General features: G+C 43.8%; 1 protein-coding gene across 1 annotated transcript in view; it reads right to left on the bottom strand.

Moving 5' to 3' along the window:
- Positions 1-8,876: 8,876 nt before the first annotated feature.
- Positions 8,877-17,120, bottom strand: part of TMBIM1 (transmembrane BAX inhibitor motif containing 1) — a 131,182-nt gene continuing 122,938 nt past the window's right edge. Inside the window, exons 10-12 of the mRNA XM_060263310.1 lie at positions 15,909-16,004; positions 15,422-15,475; positions 8,877-13,115 (exon numbers count right to left, since the gene is read on the bottom strand). Coding sequence (XP_060119293.1) covers positions 12,969-13,115; positions 15,422-15,475; positions 15,909-16,004 — 297 coding nt within the window. The 3' untranslated portion in view covers positions 8,877-12,968. The remainder of the gene's footprint in view (positions 13,116-15,421; positions 15,476-15,908; positions 16,005-17,120) is intronic.

Genomic DNA, 17,120 nt, shown 5'->3' with positions numbered 1-17,120 from the left:
TGATAACAAACTCCCAGAGTTAAGTTTCCATTTGGGCCCACTATTTCCACCCATAGCATTTCTCTAAGCAAACCTATTTCTTTTAGATTCTCAAGGATTTGCAGGGGATCCCTTGCTTTCCCATATATCTCCTCCTCGCACTATTTCCTCTTGCCCTCCTCTCTTCCAATTGCCAACCAACCTACCTTTTATCTGTCCCTGCCTTCAGTTACATTTAATATTTAATTTATACCCTATGTTTCTTCACCATGGGGATCTAGCACTGCTTACATCATTCTCCTCTCCTTACTTTATCCTTGCAACAACCCTTTGAGGTAGAAGATGATGATACAGGATTTATATCCCACCCTACACTCTGAATCTTAGAGTTCAGAGTGGCTTACAGTCTACTTTACCTTCCCCTCCTCCACAACAGACACCCTGTGAGGTAGGTGGGGCCGAGAGAGCTCTCCCAGAAGCTACCCTTTTAAGGACAGCTCTGAGATATCTATGGCTGACCCAAGGCCATTCCAGCAGCTGCAAGTGGAGGAGTGGGGAATCAAACCCAGTTCTCCCAGATAAGAGTCTGCACACTTCACCACTACACCAAACTGGCTGTCTTCCTCCCCCACAACAGACACCCTGTGAGATGGGTGGGGCTGGAGAGGGCTCTCACAGCAGCTGCCCTTTCAAGGACAACCTCTGCCAGAGCTATGGCTGACCCAAGGCCATTCCAGCAGCTGCAAGTGGAGGACTGGGGGATCAAACCCAGTTCTCCTAGACAAGAATCCACGTGCTTAACCACTACACCAAATTGGCTTTCTGGTAGATTGTGGTGAGTGTGTGTAACCGACCAGTGGGTTCCACAGCAGTGTAGGGATTCAAACGTGGGTCTCCCAATCCTATTCTGAAATTCTAACCACTACATCAAACTGTTTTTTGTTGGAACGATAGCATGCAGCCAGTCCTGGGTGAGTCATGCAAGTAAAATAGTATCATTGCCCTGTGATTGCTCTTAAGATTGGCCCAAGGAGTCCTCCCTCAAAGGCCAAAACACTCCTGAAGAGGCCCTCTCCACTTTTCCTGCTTTTTACTGACAGAAATGAAAGCTTGATTGCTGACTATACCGTGTGGTTGCCTAGAAATGGCCACTGAGGGCTTCTGTTTCTTGAAGCTATAGGCCCTCCTTTTATTATTTTGTAGAATTCCCCCCAGGTTTTTTTTTTTAAATTAGGTTTTTCTGCAAACCTGAGACTTTCCTAAGTTTACAAAAAGATCTGTCTTACCTGCCCATGGCCTCAATCTCCAGATTTAAGTATCCAACAGATGAGGCCACATTGATAATGGGATATGTTGATTTCAGTTGTTATAAAAGAAGAATTTCACGTGACCCTTTTGCAGGATTCCTCTGTGCTTCCGGAAGCCGAACAGCAGGCTTCTTCAAGACTTCCACCAGATTCTTCCACAACAGCCACTGGGCTTTGAAAGAAGTGCAAACAAAGCCGCAACCTGCTGATCAAGCCTATGGTAGAGTGGAATATATTCCCCGGAAGAAAACCATGAACCCCATGACAATAGTTGGCATTGCCTGGTGAGTATTAAAATGTTTTTTTTGTGTGCGAGTTCCTACTCCAGTACCTCAGCTTGCTGTCACGTTTCAGTCTGCAGTACTGGGTAAAACACTGTGACCAAAGGCTGATTGAGTCCTTGGATATATGTGCAGTGTTAGACAGCAGCAGAACAATAGTAGGATAGTAAGCACAGATAGTGACTGGAGGCCAGGGTTTGAAACCCAAGGGCCCTTGAATAAAGCATCCCAAACAAAAGCCAAACAGGGAGTTGTGAGGGGGGGGGGGTTACCTTTTAATTATTCAAGTGGGCCTTTGTGCTTAAACTGTAGGGCAACACTACAAAAGGCTTCACAAAGTTACTTGGATAAATTATTGGGGATTGTGGCCTGTACTGCTGTGTGTAGTTTGCTGTGAATTGAATACTGTTGTGTAATTTTGCATCTTTTAATGTTTCATGTTAACACTTAAGCTTTGCTTCAGCCCTGTTCTTTAGACTCCTGGTTGGATCTACAAGCCAAATACTATTTCATTGTTTTTTTAATGTCCTGTCTCGTTGATTGTATCGGCTCACTCTGTGTAATCCATCCCCTTTGGGTCCCAGTGAGAAAGGCAGACTATAAACTACATACCGTATATACTCGAGTATAAGCCGAGTTTTTCTGCCCAAATTTTGGGCAGAAAAACCCCCTCCTCGGCTTATACTCGAGTCACTATCCGGCCTGCCCATACACCTGCATATTTTATTGATTAATCAGCCGCCTGCCCGGCCAGAAGCGTGGCTGGCGGGATCCCAGGCGCGGGGCCATGGGTGGTTCTCCGCCGACTGAGCTTGAGGGGGACAATGGCTGGCAATCCGTCTGTCCCTCTCTGCAGCTCCTTGGCTGGGGAGGCCTGCCTGCCAGTACGCTTGCTCCATTCCCCGAAGGCCTCCGGGTGAAGCAGCCACAGCACGCCGGCCTCGCCGGGAAACCGCTCCCCGGCTTCTTGTTTCCGCGCCCCAAGAGTTCTGCCTCCCTCCCTCCCTCCCTCCCTCCCGGGGGCTCCCTTCCTTCCTCCCTCTTTCCCTCCTGCTTCCTTCCTTGCAAGTGGGCGGGGGACTCCTTTCCATGCGCCGTCTTGTAGACCCTGGGAAGCCCGAGAGGAGCAGAAAGGAAGCCGTCCTGCCTGCCCGCCCGCCTACAAAGCAGCTGCTGGTTTCCCGCGGCTTCCCCGGACACACGGATGTCGTTTTATTGGTATCTACCAGTATTTTAATTTTGTAATTTACCAGTAACTGCTGCGCTTCCCACCCTCGGCTTATACTCGAGTCAATAAGTTTTCCCAGATTTTTGGGGTAAAATTAGAAGCCTCGGCTTATATTCGGGTCGGCTTATACTCGAGTATATACGGGTAAATAAAAATAGTCTGGCTTCCATGCAACTTTTTGCTTAAATTTTAATTTTGTCTTCCTGAGGGCCGTCGGCTTGCCTTCTGGTATCGTCCTTTTCCTCCTCACTAAGCGACAAGTGGAGAAGAACCGTTTGAAACAGTTGAAAATCCGCCAAAAGATTAAGGCCTCCAATGAGGGAGAGTATGCAGGAGAGCGGTACAAGTTGGCCACCTTGAAAACAGCGGAAGTGATTGAAACTAAAACCTGACCTTTGTCTAGGGTTGCAACAGCCAAAACTTCCAGTACTTATGGTTAAGGAACTGATGGATCTCTCTGTGTAATTCCTACTGTGCAGTTACTGGAAGTAGAAGATGCTCAGATGAATTCTCCAGGCCTGGGTGGGACACAACATTGCACTGCATCAGATACATACAGCAGGTTTCTCGTGTTATCTTTGTATGGAGATGTGCAGCTGTCTTCAATAAATTCCTTTCAACCCCCAAATCCTCTGCATTCGATGGGTCCTAGAAAAGAAATATAGCCATCTGCCTGGCAACAAAAAGCAATTCTATGCTAGGTAGTAACTAATGCTTTTTTTTTTTTTTGTAAAAAATAAAAATGCCAGTACTCAAGAAGAAGATATTGGATTTATATCCCGCCCTCCACTCCGAAGAGTCTCAGAGTGGCTCACAATCTCCTTTATCTCCCTCCCCCACAACAGACACCCTGTGAGGTGGGTGGGGCTGGAGAGGGCTCTCACAGCAGCTGCCCTTTCAAGGACAACCTCTGCCAGAGAGCTATGGCTGACCCAAGGCCATTCCAGCAGGTGCAAGTGGAGGAGTGGGGAATCAAACCCGGTTCTCCCAGATAAGAGTCCGCACACTTAACCACTACACCAAACTGGCTCAAAACATTGAGTCAGTTTCCCACTGCAGGAACAACGTTTTGGAGGGCTCAGTAACAGGTACGTTTGTTATCCATTACTAGCTCATTGGGCCTGCAGAGGCACAAAAACACCCACTCTGCATCAGGGTATGAAACAGCAATGGGAGGCTGTCCGTGCTTTTGCATGTGCGCATTAGGGGGTATGCACAGAAAATAAATTTGGATTCAGGGGTAAAAGTATTTGGGTGACTGAAAATCCCCAGATATCAGGTTCAGTGCCCTAATCTGATTCATGAGATTTAAACAGCCTGTTTAAAAGGGATTGTGCATGGAAGCCAGAGACTGCTGAGTTGGTGGAGAGAGACCAGAGCCAAACCAGCCCAAAGTCCAGTAAACGTGCCTTCCCTGGGCATTGGTTCCCAAGCTCTGAACTGCTCCAAGCTGGCCTGGATTTTGTCTTGTGAGATGGTTTGTACTCATCCCTAATCGCAATGCATATTCATATCTGTAATACTCATTTTTTAAAAAAGTTACACACTTTTCTTGAAACCTTTGCTCAGTTTAGAAAATCTCATAGGGTATAATGTATGGGGTCTGGGGGGTGTTGAGGGAGAGGCACCAAATTTGCAGTGTAGCTGCAGGAGCCTCTCTCCCAGAGAACCCCAAATTCCAAAAAAGATAAGATTAGAGGTTCCCATTCTGTGGGACACCAAAGTGGTTACCTCCAGTCCTCATTGTCTTCTATGATGGGAAATTTGCAAACACAGGCAGCAGTCAGATCCTCCTAGAGAATCTCTGCAATGGAAAGTCAATTGTGGTGAGGATGCTTGTTTGCAAGGAGCATAGCAAATGCTATGTGCCCAGCAGAACACGTGCTATCTTGGCAGTGCCAGTGACACACACACAGGACCTTAGTTCAAATCTGAGAATCTCTCTGCATTACAAACCTAGGGGGAGGTGCTTTCTGTAAGGACCGCAGCACAGAAACAGTGCATTGAAAGCACTGGTGCTAAGCAGCAGAGCCCTGTGCCAACCTAATAATGGCCAGCCCAGTGGCACAACTCTACCATTACTGCCCAGGAGCTTGTGGCCCGGCTATATCAAAGGATGAATGGTCACAAATCTGAAAATCAAGATTCACAGAGCTGAGCAACCTGTTTTATTGCAATGCAATTTCAGAACAGACTGGAACAGGAGATTGTTGAATTGCAATCTTTACACTCAGTGCAAAACACAGGGCAATGGAACCCTCAGGCACCCAAAATTGGGATGGTGAGATGGAGTTTTCCCTGTACTTTCCTATCTGGGAAGAAAATAGCTGGTTAGACCTCACACAAAGGCAATTGGATCCTTAGAGAGCCGCACTGGAGTAGGCAGTGTGAACTGATACATCCAGCTTTTCGCCCCCAGCCAGGAGAGTCTGGGAGAATTTGGGGTGTTCCCTTTCGTATCTTTGGATACCCCTTTTAAACCTGCAGAAATATTTCCTGGCAACAACAATGGTGATAAGACCTGTATTTAAGGTAAGAGCTACTAGAAATTTCTGTTATTTCCACATGTAGGTATTGGTACATTCTTCCAAGGATATAACAGAGGGAAAAGACAGATGTGACATGTCCTTCAAAATGGGGAGGGAAAGAGGATAACCCTTTCTCCCTATGGAGGTTGTATTTGCTTCCTTTATCCAATTTGCTTTTGATTTGCATACATGGGAAATAAATCAATATTGCATTCTGCACAGTAAGCTGCCATCTTCAGCCCTAAGGAATGAGGCCACTATTTTGGGTCTCGGTTGCCTCAGAGGTTTTCTGAAATAGAGATGATGCCCTTCCTTTTAATGTTCCAGTGCAACCTCTGTGGTGTCAGCCAACAAAGGTCAGTAGTCAGCTCAACAAACACTATACATTTGTTTGCAGGTACAAGAGAGAGCTTTAGGTTTTTGCTAGCAGAAGAATCAATATATTTCTTGGGTGCATATGTTGTGCAGGAATGGAATATATGCATGTGTGTATATTATATATTCTAATAGCGAAGTATGGCCCCATATGCAGATACTTAAAAAATCAAGTTGTGTTTCTAAAACAACAAAATTAATTACGAATACTGGGGCCCCCAAAATTGTTATGCTGCACCTTTACTGTGATGTGGGAAATGCACATCATATGTGCCATTTCTATAACAGCTGCTTTTGGAGGAGAAGTGGAACAGGGAAGTTCCCAGTCAGAAACATCCACCGGCATACAGCCAAGTTCTTGATTGGTCCTTTGTATTATGAGGAAAGTAGTGGCTTAAATTAAGTTGAAACAATTATGCTTCTGTTGATTTCTGCAATGGTAAAAACTTTGGAAAGAATGAAGTATAATTATCCTGCATCAATAATCAAGAACGTTTTGCAAATGGGCATTAATATGGGAGTGAGGAACTAATTAAACTGATAATTAATAATGTACAGTCTCCAGGACTGGATGACTGTATAATGTGCACAAGTGCATTTTACTACAATAGAGATGTAATGAAAATGGTTCTTAGGAAAGGGAGAACTCTACTTCACACACACACGTATCTTTGTACTAGTTCAAGTGTGGAAAGCTCTTGTGTTTTGGTTTCATAAATACAAGATCAAACTTCATTTCTGTTCCTTGCTTTTCATGTGAATTTTTTTTCTGCATTTAAGGAAGGAAAGAAAAAAACTGGAAGTGTGGAAAAGAAACTGTGCTTGTACATATGAGAATTAGGTGACGGGAAGAAGGATACAATACCCTAGGCAAGCTTTCAGAACATAATGGAGGGTTTTGTGCTGATACGGGATGCGATCATTTTTCTGCAGTGTTTTAAAGAAATAACTTTGCTTTTGAATTACTTTTTTATGTCTTAGGATAGGAACAAACTGGACGCTACAGTTTTTAAAGAGATGGGTCAGTTCTTTGCAGCCTCATAGCAGCAGCTGGGGGAATGGCTTCTTTAAAAAAAAAAAGACCCCCCCCCAAAAAAGACCCCAAACAGGTTTGGACTGGCACCACAACGGGAGGAGGGCCTCTCGCCTCCCTCAAGCCATTTTCCCATGTAAAAACCGTGCTGTGAAGTTATTTCATCAGTTTTCCTGCTTCATGGAGTATCTGTGCATGTAGAGCAGCAAAATTAGGGAAATAACTCCCCCTCCACGTTCAGTTTTCTGTATGGGAAAATAACTTGCAAGGAGGCAGGAGCCCTTCCTTCCCCACCGGTGCCATTCCAACCCCATTTGGGGTCTCTTTTTTTTGAAGCTGTTCCATTCAGCTGCTGCTGTATAACTGTTAACGTTTAGTTTGGCCCTTGGTTGTGGAGAGTTCCTGTTCTGTTTCTCCCTTCTGCATTCAGCTGCTGATTCATTCCCGTGTCAGCACAAAATAGGTTTGCTATGCTGAATAAAGACTTCTGTTGTTAAATATCTGAATTGCCCCCTTGTCCTGTCATTACAGACTTGCCCTTTTTAATTACTCCTATTCCTTGCCAATGGGATGATTATTTTTATGTGCATCTGATTATCACAACTACAAATTACAGATGAAATAAGCAGGAATGAAAGGTGTCACCCACCAATACTGTTGGACCACTTTCACTCCCGGGACCATCTAGTCCCAAATTGAGTACCCTTAGCTACAGTGCAAACGATTGGTTGGGATCCTTTAACTGAAATTAGATTTTTTTAAGCTTGTGGGCAGAGACAGGTCTTTGTAGTTTTAATAGTGTTTATTAAAGAAGAAGAAGATGATATTGGATTTATATCCCGCCCTCCACTCCGAAGAGTCTCAGAGCGGCTCACAATCTCCTTTACCTTCCTCCCCCACAACAGACACCCTGTGAGGTGGGTGGGGCTGGAGAGGGCTCTCACAGCAGCTGCCCTTTCAAGGACAACCTCTGCCAGAGCTATGGCTGACCCAAGGCCATGCCAGCAGGTGCAAGTGGAGGAGTGGGGAATCAAACCTGGTTCTCCCAGATAAGAGTCCGCACACTTAACCACTACACCAAACTGGTATAAATAATAAATTACAAAAATAACAAGTAATTTTGAAGGGCTTCCTTTGAGACCAGGCAGTGATATGTTACCGAGAAGTACAGTTCAGGCATCTCCTCCCCACTCCCGCCCCCCTTTAGACTGTCATTCTTTGTCTCTCAGTTTAACCTACCTCACAGGTTCAGAGGGTAGGGTAGCTATGTTGGTCTGAAGTACAACAGTTAGATTCAAGTCCAGTAATTCCTCACAGTGTTATTTTTTTTTGTTATTTATTTAGGAAATGGGAGTGGTGAGAAGGGAGCAAACAAACCCGGAAAATATTTGGCCTGGCAACTGAAGAAAAAGAGAGAGATTAAAATTATTAATAAAATTGTGGTGGATGGAAGAGAGGTGGTAGATCAAGAAGCAATAAAAATAGAATTCTTTTATTATGCTAAAATAAGGTGTTAAAATAAGGAAAGAAAAGATGAATGAGTACTTACAAAAGATAAAAATAGCACCCTTAGCAGAAAATATGCGAAAAGTTTTGAACGATCCAATTGAAAAAATAGAAATTGAAGCAGCAATTAATGCAATGGAAAATGGAAAAGCACCTGAGCCAGATGGATATACAGCTAAATTTTTTAAAACCCTCAAAGAGGAGTTAATCCCGAAACTTCAGAAATTGATGAATATAAGAACAAGTTTGGCCACCCCAAGAACATGGTCACAAAGTAGCAGCAAGAGGCGACTCAGGCTGTCCTCTCCCTCAAGGCCACATACTGAGATACCCTGACAGACAAGGTACTTCCAATGTTCAGCAGTGCCTTTCTAGCTTCTATCTTCTGAACACCTGGTGTGTACATTTACCCCAGCTTTAACAGTAGCTGCAGTTGGACAGCTGTACTGTGGAGGCTACAGGTTTGGGGAAAAGAGTCTACTGGAATGGGAAGAGATGTAAATATGTTTCCATGCACATATCCCCTTCACTTCTGCATGGATTTTTTTATTTTACTTGCCATTTAGAATAATATTTCAAAGGGACTAGATCTAATTGTTTATCTGGGGTAGAGAGCATTTGTAAAAAAAAGATGACACATTTTATTTTACATTTATTTTTACATTTTTATACAGCATCTATTGTGTATGGTCGGTAGATTTAACTTATATAAATGGGGAGGGGGGAGTGAATGTTTTGTACATTTACATTGTATTAACCAACCTCCTCCATTCAACATCTGTTAACAAAAATAGATTGGAACATACTCAAACTCTTCAGTCTACAAACCAAATTTACCTGAGACTCACTCAGAGAACCAGGAAACATCTCCAGCTTCTGAAAAGAAGGCACTAAATGTTTTTTGGGGAAAGCCTAGAACACCCATATAAAATAAGCAAATTCTCCTGTTGCATGCAAGACACAAACGATGCACTGAATCATGCATCCTTCACAATCCACATTCTGGTGTTTCTTGCAGATATGAACATATGAAGCTGCCTTCTACTGAATCAGACCCTCGGTCTATCAAAGTCAGTCTTGTCTTCTCAGACAGGCAGCGGCTCTCCAGGGTCTCAAGCTGAGGTTTTTCACACCTATTTGCCTGGACCCTTTTTTGGAAATGCCAGGGATTGAACCTGGGACCTTCTGCTTTCCCAAGCAGATGCTCTACCACTGAGCCCCCATCCCTCCCCAAAATAATAAGATAATAAAATGTAACAACTGTTTGCTCCTCAACCCATCTCTGAGCGCTTCAGGCACTAGTCGTTTGACCTTGTTCCTTCCCACTAAGATAGCAAACTGAGGCAAATGGGGACACTGTGTATTTAGGCACTTCTTCCCCTGCTTTTTTGAATTGGATACCCAAGGTGCCCAACAGGTGTCCTCCTGGTATTCATTGCGCCTTCCTAAGGCAAACACTAGTTCTGTCTTGGTTCAGTAGAAGCCAGGAGAATGCATCACCCAGGACCCTCCATTATAGGAGAGTGTTTGACTTGCAACCCCCAAATTATTATGGCCTCAAAATCCCCCAGTAGCCATTAAATGGTGACATTCACTCCCTGTTCTCAAAATTCCAGTGTACCAACCAGCTCAATGAGAGTGGAGACCCTATAGCTAAGATTATTTGGGGGGGGGGGATAAAGTGGTCACTTTCTAGCCCTTTATTCATACATGGGTAAGGGTTGGTGACACGATCACCAGCCAAAGAGCATACTGTGCACCAACTAATCTTTGAACTGGACTATCAGTATAATAGCTCCTAAGGTCAGCTATCCACTAGTTTTAACTTTTGTACCTCTGTTTCTTTTGGAGGTAACAAGGCTATTGGCAGTCCAGAATCAATGACCATTTGCCTGGTTATAACAGGAATCATATTCAACTAGGGTTGCCAAGTCCAATTCAAGAAATATCTGGGGACTTTGGGGGTGGAGCCAGGAGACATTACGGGTGGAGCCAAGATCAAGGCTGTGACAAGCATACTTGAACTCCAAAGGGAGTTCTTGCCATCACATTGAAAGGGACGGCATACCTTTTCAATTCCTTCCTTCCATAGGAAATCATGAAGGATAGGGGCAGCTTCTTTTGGGGCTCATAGAACTGGACCCCCTCGTCCAATCTTTTTGAAACTTTAGAGGTATTTTGGGGAGAGGCACTAGATGCTATACTGAAAATTTGGTGCCTCTACCGCAAAAAACATCTCTCCAGAGCCCCAGAAACCCGCGGATCAATTCTCCATGATTTTCTATGGGAATAAATCTCCATAGGGAATAAGAGAGTTTCCAGCAGACATTTCCCTCCCCCCCCCCCCGCTTTCTGACGAGCCTGAAGCAGGGGGAGGGCCTCCAAACTGGGGGATCCCCTGCCCCCACCTGGGGATTGGCAACCCTATATTCAACAGTCCTTTCAGACATACACCTTTAAATCATTCTATATAATCTATCCTTAAGGATAGCCCAAGCTAGCCTGATCTTGTCAGATCTTGGAATCTAAGCAGGGCCAGGAGACCAAGGAATATGTAGAGATAGGCAGTGGTATACCACCTCTGATTGTCTCTTGCCTTGAAAACCCTATGGGGTCACTGTTAAGTCAGCAACAACTTGAAGACAAATAATAATTTGTGCTATTTTGTATCTCCAGCATTTCATCACAGGGAAGTGCTAAGGTTTAAGGATACAGCTGCAGCTGGCTACACAATGCAGCCTAAAGTGCTTGATAACTGGAGCAGAAATTAAGTTGGTTAAATAGCAGACAGCTTCTGCATGCTCAGGTTGTAGAAGCAGAACTGTCAAGTGGAATCACAGCGTGTAAAACAGTCACCTACAAGAAACTACAACGTGATAAGGGCCACCAAGTACAAGAAATTAATAACTACGATACAATAAAATTTATTCTTATCATATCCAAAGTGCGTTGTTGTAAGTAAAAAAGTACTCGAAGGGCTGTCATATAGAGGTTGGTGAAGAGTTGTTTTCTGTTGCCCCAGAAGGTTGGAGCAGAACCAATGGGTTGAAATTAAATCAAGAAACATCTTCACAGAGCAGTTCTTGAGTGGAACAGGCTTTCTTAGGAGGTGGTGAGTTCTCCTCCTTTGGAGGTTTTCAGAGGCTAAGATGGCCATCTGACAGCAATGCTGAGTCTGTAAACTTAGGCAGATCATGAGAGGGAGGGAGGGAGGGCAGGAAGAGCTGCATTAGTGCTTAGTTCTTGTGGTCCTTTCTTACATGCCCAGGGAAATGCTGGCCATCAGTTTGGAGCCAGGAGGCAATTTTCTCCAGGTCAGTTTGGCCAGAGATCCTGGAGGGTTTTTTTTTTAACATCTTCTGGACATGGAGGTGTGGGGGTGAGGTATTTTTATGTATTGTTCAGAGGGTTGGACAAGATGACCCTGGAGGTCCTTTCCAACTCTATGATTCTAATCCAGCATGCAATATGTATAATCCAATCAACATACGTGTTCAAATTCCAACCTGATAGTCAAAGTAAATGCACCCCATGCGCAATCAGAGAAAACCTAAACATTTTATCTTGCTTCTTTCTTGACAAGTTGTCTGGATTATATCACTAGTTTTGGAGCCATCAACAGAAGAGGGGGGGGGGGGATATAGATAACATCTACAAGCCATGTAGATGTTAAAAAACCCCAACTCAAAGTCATTTCATGGAAGGCACCAAACAACAATTCCTCCACAAGGCAGAGCTTCAAGCAGTTATTCTGCTGGTAAAGGCTTCCAGAAACTGCTACAATTGACATCAACGGTTCTGACCTGTAAGCAAGCTCAAATGAGCTCTGCTTGTAGTCTTAATTCATACAAGAGATTGTGTTTTAGGAGCTGGCTCTCCTTCCTGCTCCACTGACTAGCTATTACAATCCAAAGATTCAGTTTCATGATGATGTAGTTGTGGTGGAAAACCCTTATTCAACTTGTGACATAAGGACTACCTGTGAGGGTTTTGAGGGGCAAGTACTTATACTTGACTTATGTGAACAGTTTTGGTTTTGGGATAGGCAAATTACACTGTTGCCTACAGAAACAGAATTAAGTATATGGGCAAATCAATGATACCAGATCTAGAAACAATGAATGCATGAACCTTCATCATTCTAACCCAGTGTTGTCTGGCTGCAAGCAACTCTCCAGTGGTTCAGACAGAAACCTTTCACGGCACAGCTGTTTTAAATCTTTTAGATGAGTGAATCTGGGCAGAATTCTGTCTGCAAACTGAGTTCTATCACACAGCTAAGACTCATTGCAGAATTCCACACCGCTAAGACTCATCGCATCCACATATCTATTATCACCTTACTTTATAGCTTGAGTAACAAGCCTTGTTACTCTGAAGTCAACAGTGATTTCAGAGTGATTTATTCCAAAACAAGTGTGTCTAGGATAATGTAATCTCTGGTCACTCCACCACACAAAGACTAAAGTTTGTCTTATTCAAAATATAAATCTGATGTGAACCCTGTAGTTTTTAGATTAAAGAAAGCCCTGTAGTTTTTTAGATTACAGTCAATGCCCACACCGTACAGAATCTGCAGCCTCCCACTTGTAGCTGTAACTCTGTCTACCATGTGAATCCACTAGTAACTTCTATAAGAGCAAAGGAGCAGAATATTAAGTTCAGAAAGAAAAGTATTTCACTGTGGGAAAAGTTGCAAAATGTTCACAAGCAAAACAGGGTTTCGGCCTCCTAATTTCTGCGGCCTACAATCTGCAAGAGGAAGAGGAAGATGCGGACTACGTCCATGTAGATCTCGAGGGCTCCAAAGACGTAATCTTCAGGGCTGATTGTGTGTCTTCTGTTGCCCAACACCAACTGGGTATCGAATGCAAGAAACTGTTTTAAAAAAAAAACACAATGAGAAAGCAGCCAGTCATGTGCTTTAACAGACTGTCCAATAATAAAGCGTTCTGCCTGTGCTTTTGGGTATACAAAAAACTAGGCTCTGAGCCCTATTATCCGCTGTTTATATTAGCGGCAATATTCCAGGGTTAATCTCTGGTCCCTGCAGCATGTACAGTGGCATCCGCAGGTATACCTGCTAACTAGGGTTGCCAAGTCCAATTCAAGAAATATCTGGGGACTTTGGGGGTGGAGCCAGGAGACTTTGGGGGTAGACCAAGATCAAGGCTGTGACAAGCATAATTGAACTCCAAAGGGAGTTTTGGCCATCATATTTAAAGTGACGGCACACCTTTTCAATTCCTTCCTTCTATAGGAAATAATGAAGGATAGAGGCACCTTCTTTTGGGGCTCACAGAGTTGGACCCTCTGGTCCAATCGTTTTGAAACTTGGGGGGTATTTTGGGGAGAGGCACTAGATGCTATACTGAAAATATGGTGCCTCTACCCCAAAAAACAGCCCCCTAAGAGCCCCAGATACCCGCAGATCAATTCTCCATGATTTTCTATGGGAATAAATCTCCATAGGGAATAATAGAGTTCCTAGCAGACATTTCCCTCCCCTCCCCCCGCTTTCTGATGACCCTGAAGCGGGGGGAGGGTCTCTAAACCAAGGGATCCCCTGCCCCCACCTGGGGATTGGCAACCCTACTGCTAACTCTGCAATACATAAAATGAACACAAATCCAATCAAGATTTTCTCCTGTGGTTTCAAATTGTCCATTTCATCCACCACCACACTTACTTCTATTCAGTATACTTTAGGCAACATATCCTCCATTACACTCTCCCCACTTATTACAAGATCTTTCCGGTACCCACTTAACTATGAATGAAACTCAGTGAACTAGAGAAAATATGACTTTCTGAAAATTATAACTCAAAATAATGTAAGACATTGCGCATGTTTATGAACGTTAACGAAATGAGGCCAAGCACAATAGTACGCTGAAAAAGCTCACAGACTTTTTGAAAACGAGACTAATATTATGTGATCTACAATGCAAGTTTAGGGAGGTGAAATAAAAAATATATATTCCATTTTCACCGGCATGTCAGAACATACACTGCCGACATTTCCCATCTCGTTGATGTTTTTGACTCATTTTCTCACATCCCTAAATTCAGTTTCATCACTCCATTCTTGGTTTCCATCATCCAAGCAACACCTTGGGCACATACAACTACTGTAACTGAATTAACATTCCTCTATTTTGCATCAGTTTGCACTATATTTTGTTCCTTTTTTGATGAACTGGAGTGTAGGGAGAAGGAAAACTGCAGCCTGGGAGCCAGTTAAAAAGTCTGTAACCTGTTTCCTTAAAGAAAGCCTGCTGGAGTTTGGTGTAGTGGTTAAGTGTGCGGACTCTTATCTGGGAGAACCGGGTTTGATTCCCCACTCCTCCACTTGCACCTGCTGGAATGGCCTTGGGTCAGCCATAGCTCTGGCAGAGGTTGTCCTTGAAAGGGCAGCTGCTGTGAGAGCCCTCTCCAGCCCCGCCCACCTCACAGGCTGTCTGTTGTGGGGGAGGAAGGGAAAGGAGATTGTGAGCCGCTCTGAGACTCTTCGGAGTGGAGGGCGGGATATAAATCCAATATCATCATCTTCTTCTTCTGTGTCACTCAGGGTCTTTCCTGCAGATACCTCTAGTAATTGCTAGTTTTAATACATATATATGCTTTTAAAAGCTGATTTGTACTGTCTTTATAAGTGTTCACCCTCTCGAGTGCCCTAATTAGGCAGAAAGGCCAGATACAAACGTGATACAATTGTGATGCTTAAAATTGCCTTTGGCTAACAAGGAAATTTCCCAGCATTGTTGGGATACAGCTAAATGGCAGTTGCCAAAGTTCTGCTCTGAACTTATGCACTATGACAGCACACCATAATGGATCAATGACTCTTTAAATGGTGAATGAGAGACAAAGGTGCCCTATGGATTTTCTGCATAAAGCAAAGACCTCTTTGGTTGGAAAGGAAGGCGTACACATGCAATAGCTCCGTCTGAAAGACAGAGAGATGCAAAAGAGGAGCAAAGACAGGAGAAAGAGGTGAACAAGGGGGAAACATAGCACAAGGATAACAAGATATGTGCAAAGCCTTACACCTGTTCTATAGGTCTTGTGGCCTGCCTGGAGTCTTTGTGATAGGACAGGCAATAGCTCTAAATGAACCACTACAAGAGCATGTGTCTTTCCACACAATGGTCCAGGACGAAAATAAGTAACTCTTTACTAACCAGGGTGAAAACAATTGCACCGATAGCTGCATATAGCATATGGAGCCAGTAAACCTGCAAGAGAAGAGAATCAGTGAATTGTGCTTTGAATTAACAAGTCTCCTAGGCCTCTTAACCCAGCATAAAGAGGAACAATGGCCAGCTATTAAATGCAAACAACAGAAGATATTCAGAAGGATGGAAATATTAAATTATTTCAAAAAGGGAAGTCAGCAGAGTATTGCCCATCCACAGCCTCCCAATCATAACTGAATTACCGCTGGGGCGGCCATTTGGTTATACGTATTGTTCTTTTAAATAATAATGGGGAACAATACCTATTCTGCTGCACCTGTCAGACTCAGTGACACATAAGAGTTCTATATGTCCATAGGTACACGATGCACTGGGTAGAGCTATAAGAAAACACTGAACTATCACTTTCAGAAGAACCACGAGGACTGGAATGGATCCTAGGCGCCTCAGTTTTCACTGTTAGCAAGCTTACATATTTGAAAGACAGGACAACTGCTGTGATAATCCCAGTCACCATGACAACGATGCCCAATACACAGAACAAGCCAGTACAGGATGTGAAATCCACCTGCCAATGAGAATGAAACGTGTTAAAGTTGAGGAAGGAGGATGAGAGGTAGACAACACATTACCTGGGCTGGTTCCACATGGAAGAGTTTGCTTGTTTCAGCCACTTGACCCCAACTCCCTCCCCACATCCCCAAGATGCCGCGCTGTATCCTACTCAGATCTTGAACAGACCATTCCTTCAGTAAAAAAAAACCCCTTCATTTTAAACCAGAAAAAGTTTCTTCCTGACATGACATTATCAGGATGATCTTTTTCTTGTGACCAAAGGAAAGATACAGCTTGTGTCTGAATGAAAGTAAACACTCCCTTTGTTCCCTTCCTCTGCATTTTCTCAGTGAAGTGACAAAGTTGATTTTTTTTTTTTAAATTGGGAGGAAGGAGTCAGAGCAATGCCATAGCACTGTTCCAACTATATGATGGTACAATGCCATCACTGTAATCTCTACAGGACTCCATGAGTGAGTGTAAAAATCTTTGGGTATGTCTTACCCCAGTCCTTCATAATTTGACTTGGGGGCTGGGAGGACTACTGAATACTGCAATTACACAACAAAATGGTGTGTCGTGGAAGTATACCTTCACAGGCCGATATTATTCCACTTGGAAATGCAGGTGAAGGGGACAGCTACCTTTTGTAATTGCTAAAAGCTTACATTTTAAAAAAAATGCTACTTCAGTCACATTGGCAACATGTGTCTCCATCAGATGGAGAAGCCTAGGTGCCAAAAGGGCAAGAAGGTAGTTGCACATCAGTCAAATGTGGGAATCTTTCCCCTTTCCATGCAGTAAGACAGGGGTGTCAGACATGTGGCCTGGGAGCCGAATCAGGCCCTCAGAGGACTCTTATCAGGCCCCCGAGCAACAGGCTCTCATTTGCTTCCTTCTCCCTTTCTCTTGCTTCCTTCTGCATAACAGTTTGCTTTGCCAGGCTTGCTCAATCACACATGAGCTAGAGAGCGAAGTCTCTATTTTCTCCATTGGCTGAGGCTCCTCCCTTGAGGAGCAAGGGGGGAGGAAGAGTTTGCTTTGCCAGGCTCTCTCAATTGCACAACAGCGCTACTGAGCCAAGCCTCTCTTCCTTCTATTAAGCAATATAAGATAACCACCAGAAGCA

The sequence above is a fragment of the Heteronotia binoei genome, chromosome 21 (assembly GCF_032191835.1).
Source record: "Heteronotia binoei isolate CCM8104 ecotype False Entrance Well chromosome 21, APGP_CSIRO_Hbin_v1, whole genome shotgun sequence".
In the NCBI taxonomy this organism is placed as follows: Eukaryota; Metazoa; Chordata; class Lepidosauria; order Squamata; family Gekkonidae; genus Heteronotia; species Heteronotia binoei.
The sequence above is the reverse complement of the archived record's forward strand: the minus strand, read 5'-3'. Positions and strand labels throughout refer to the sequence as shown.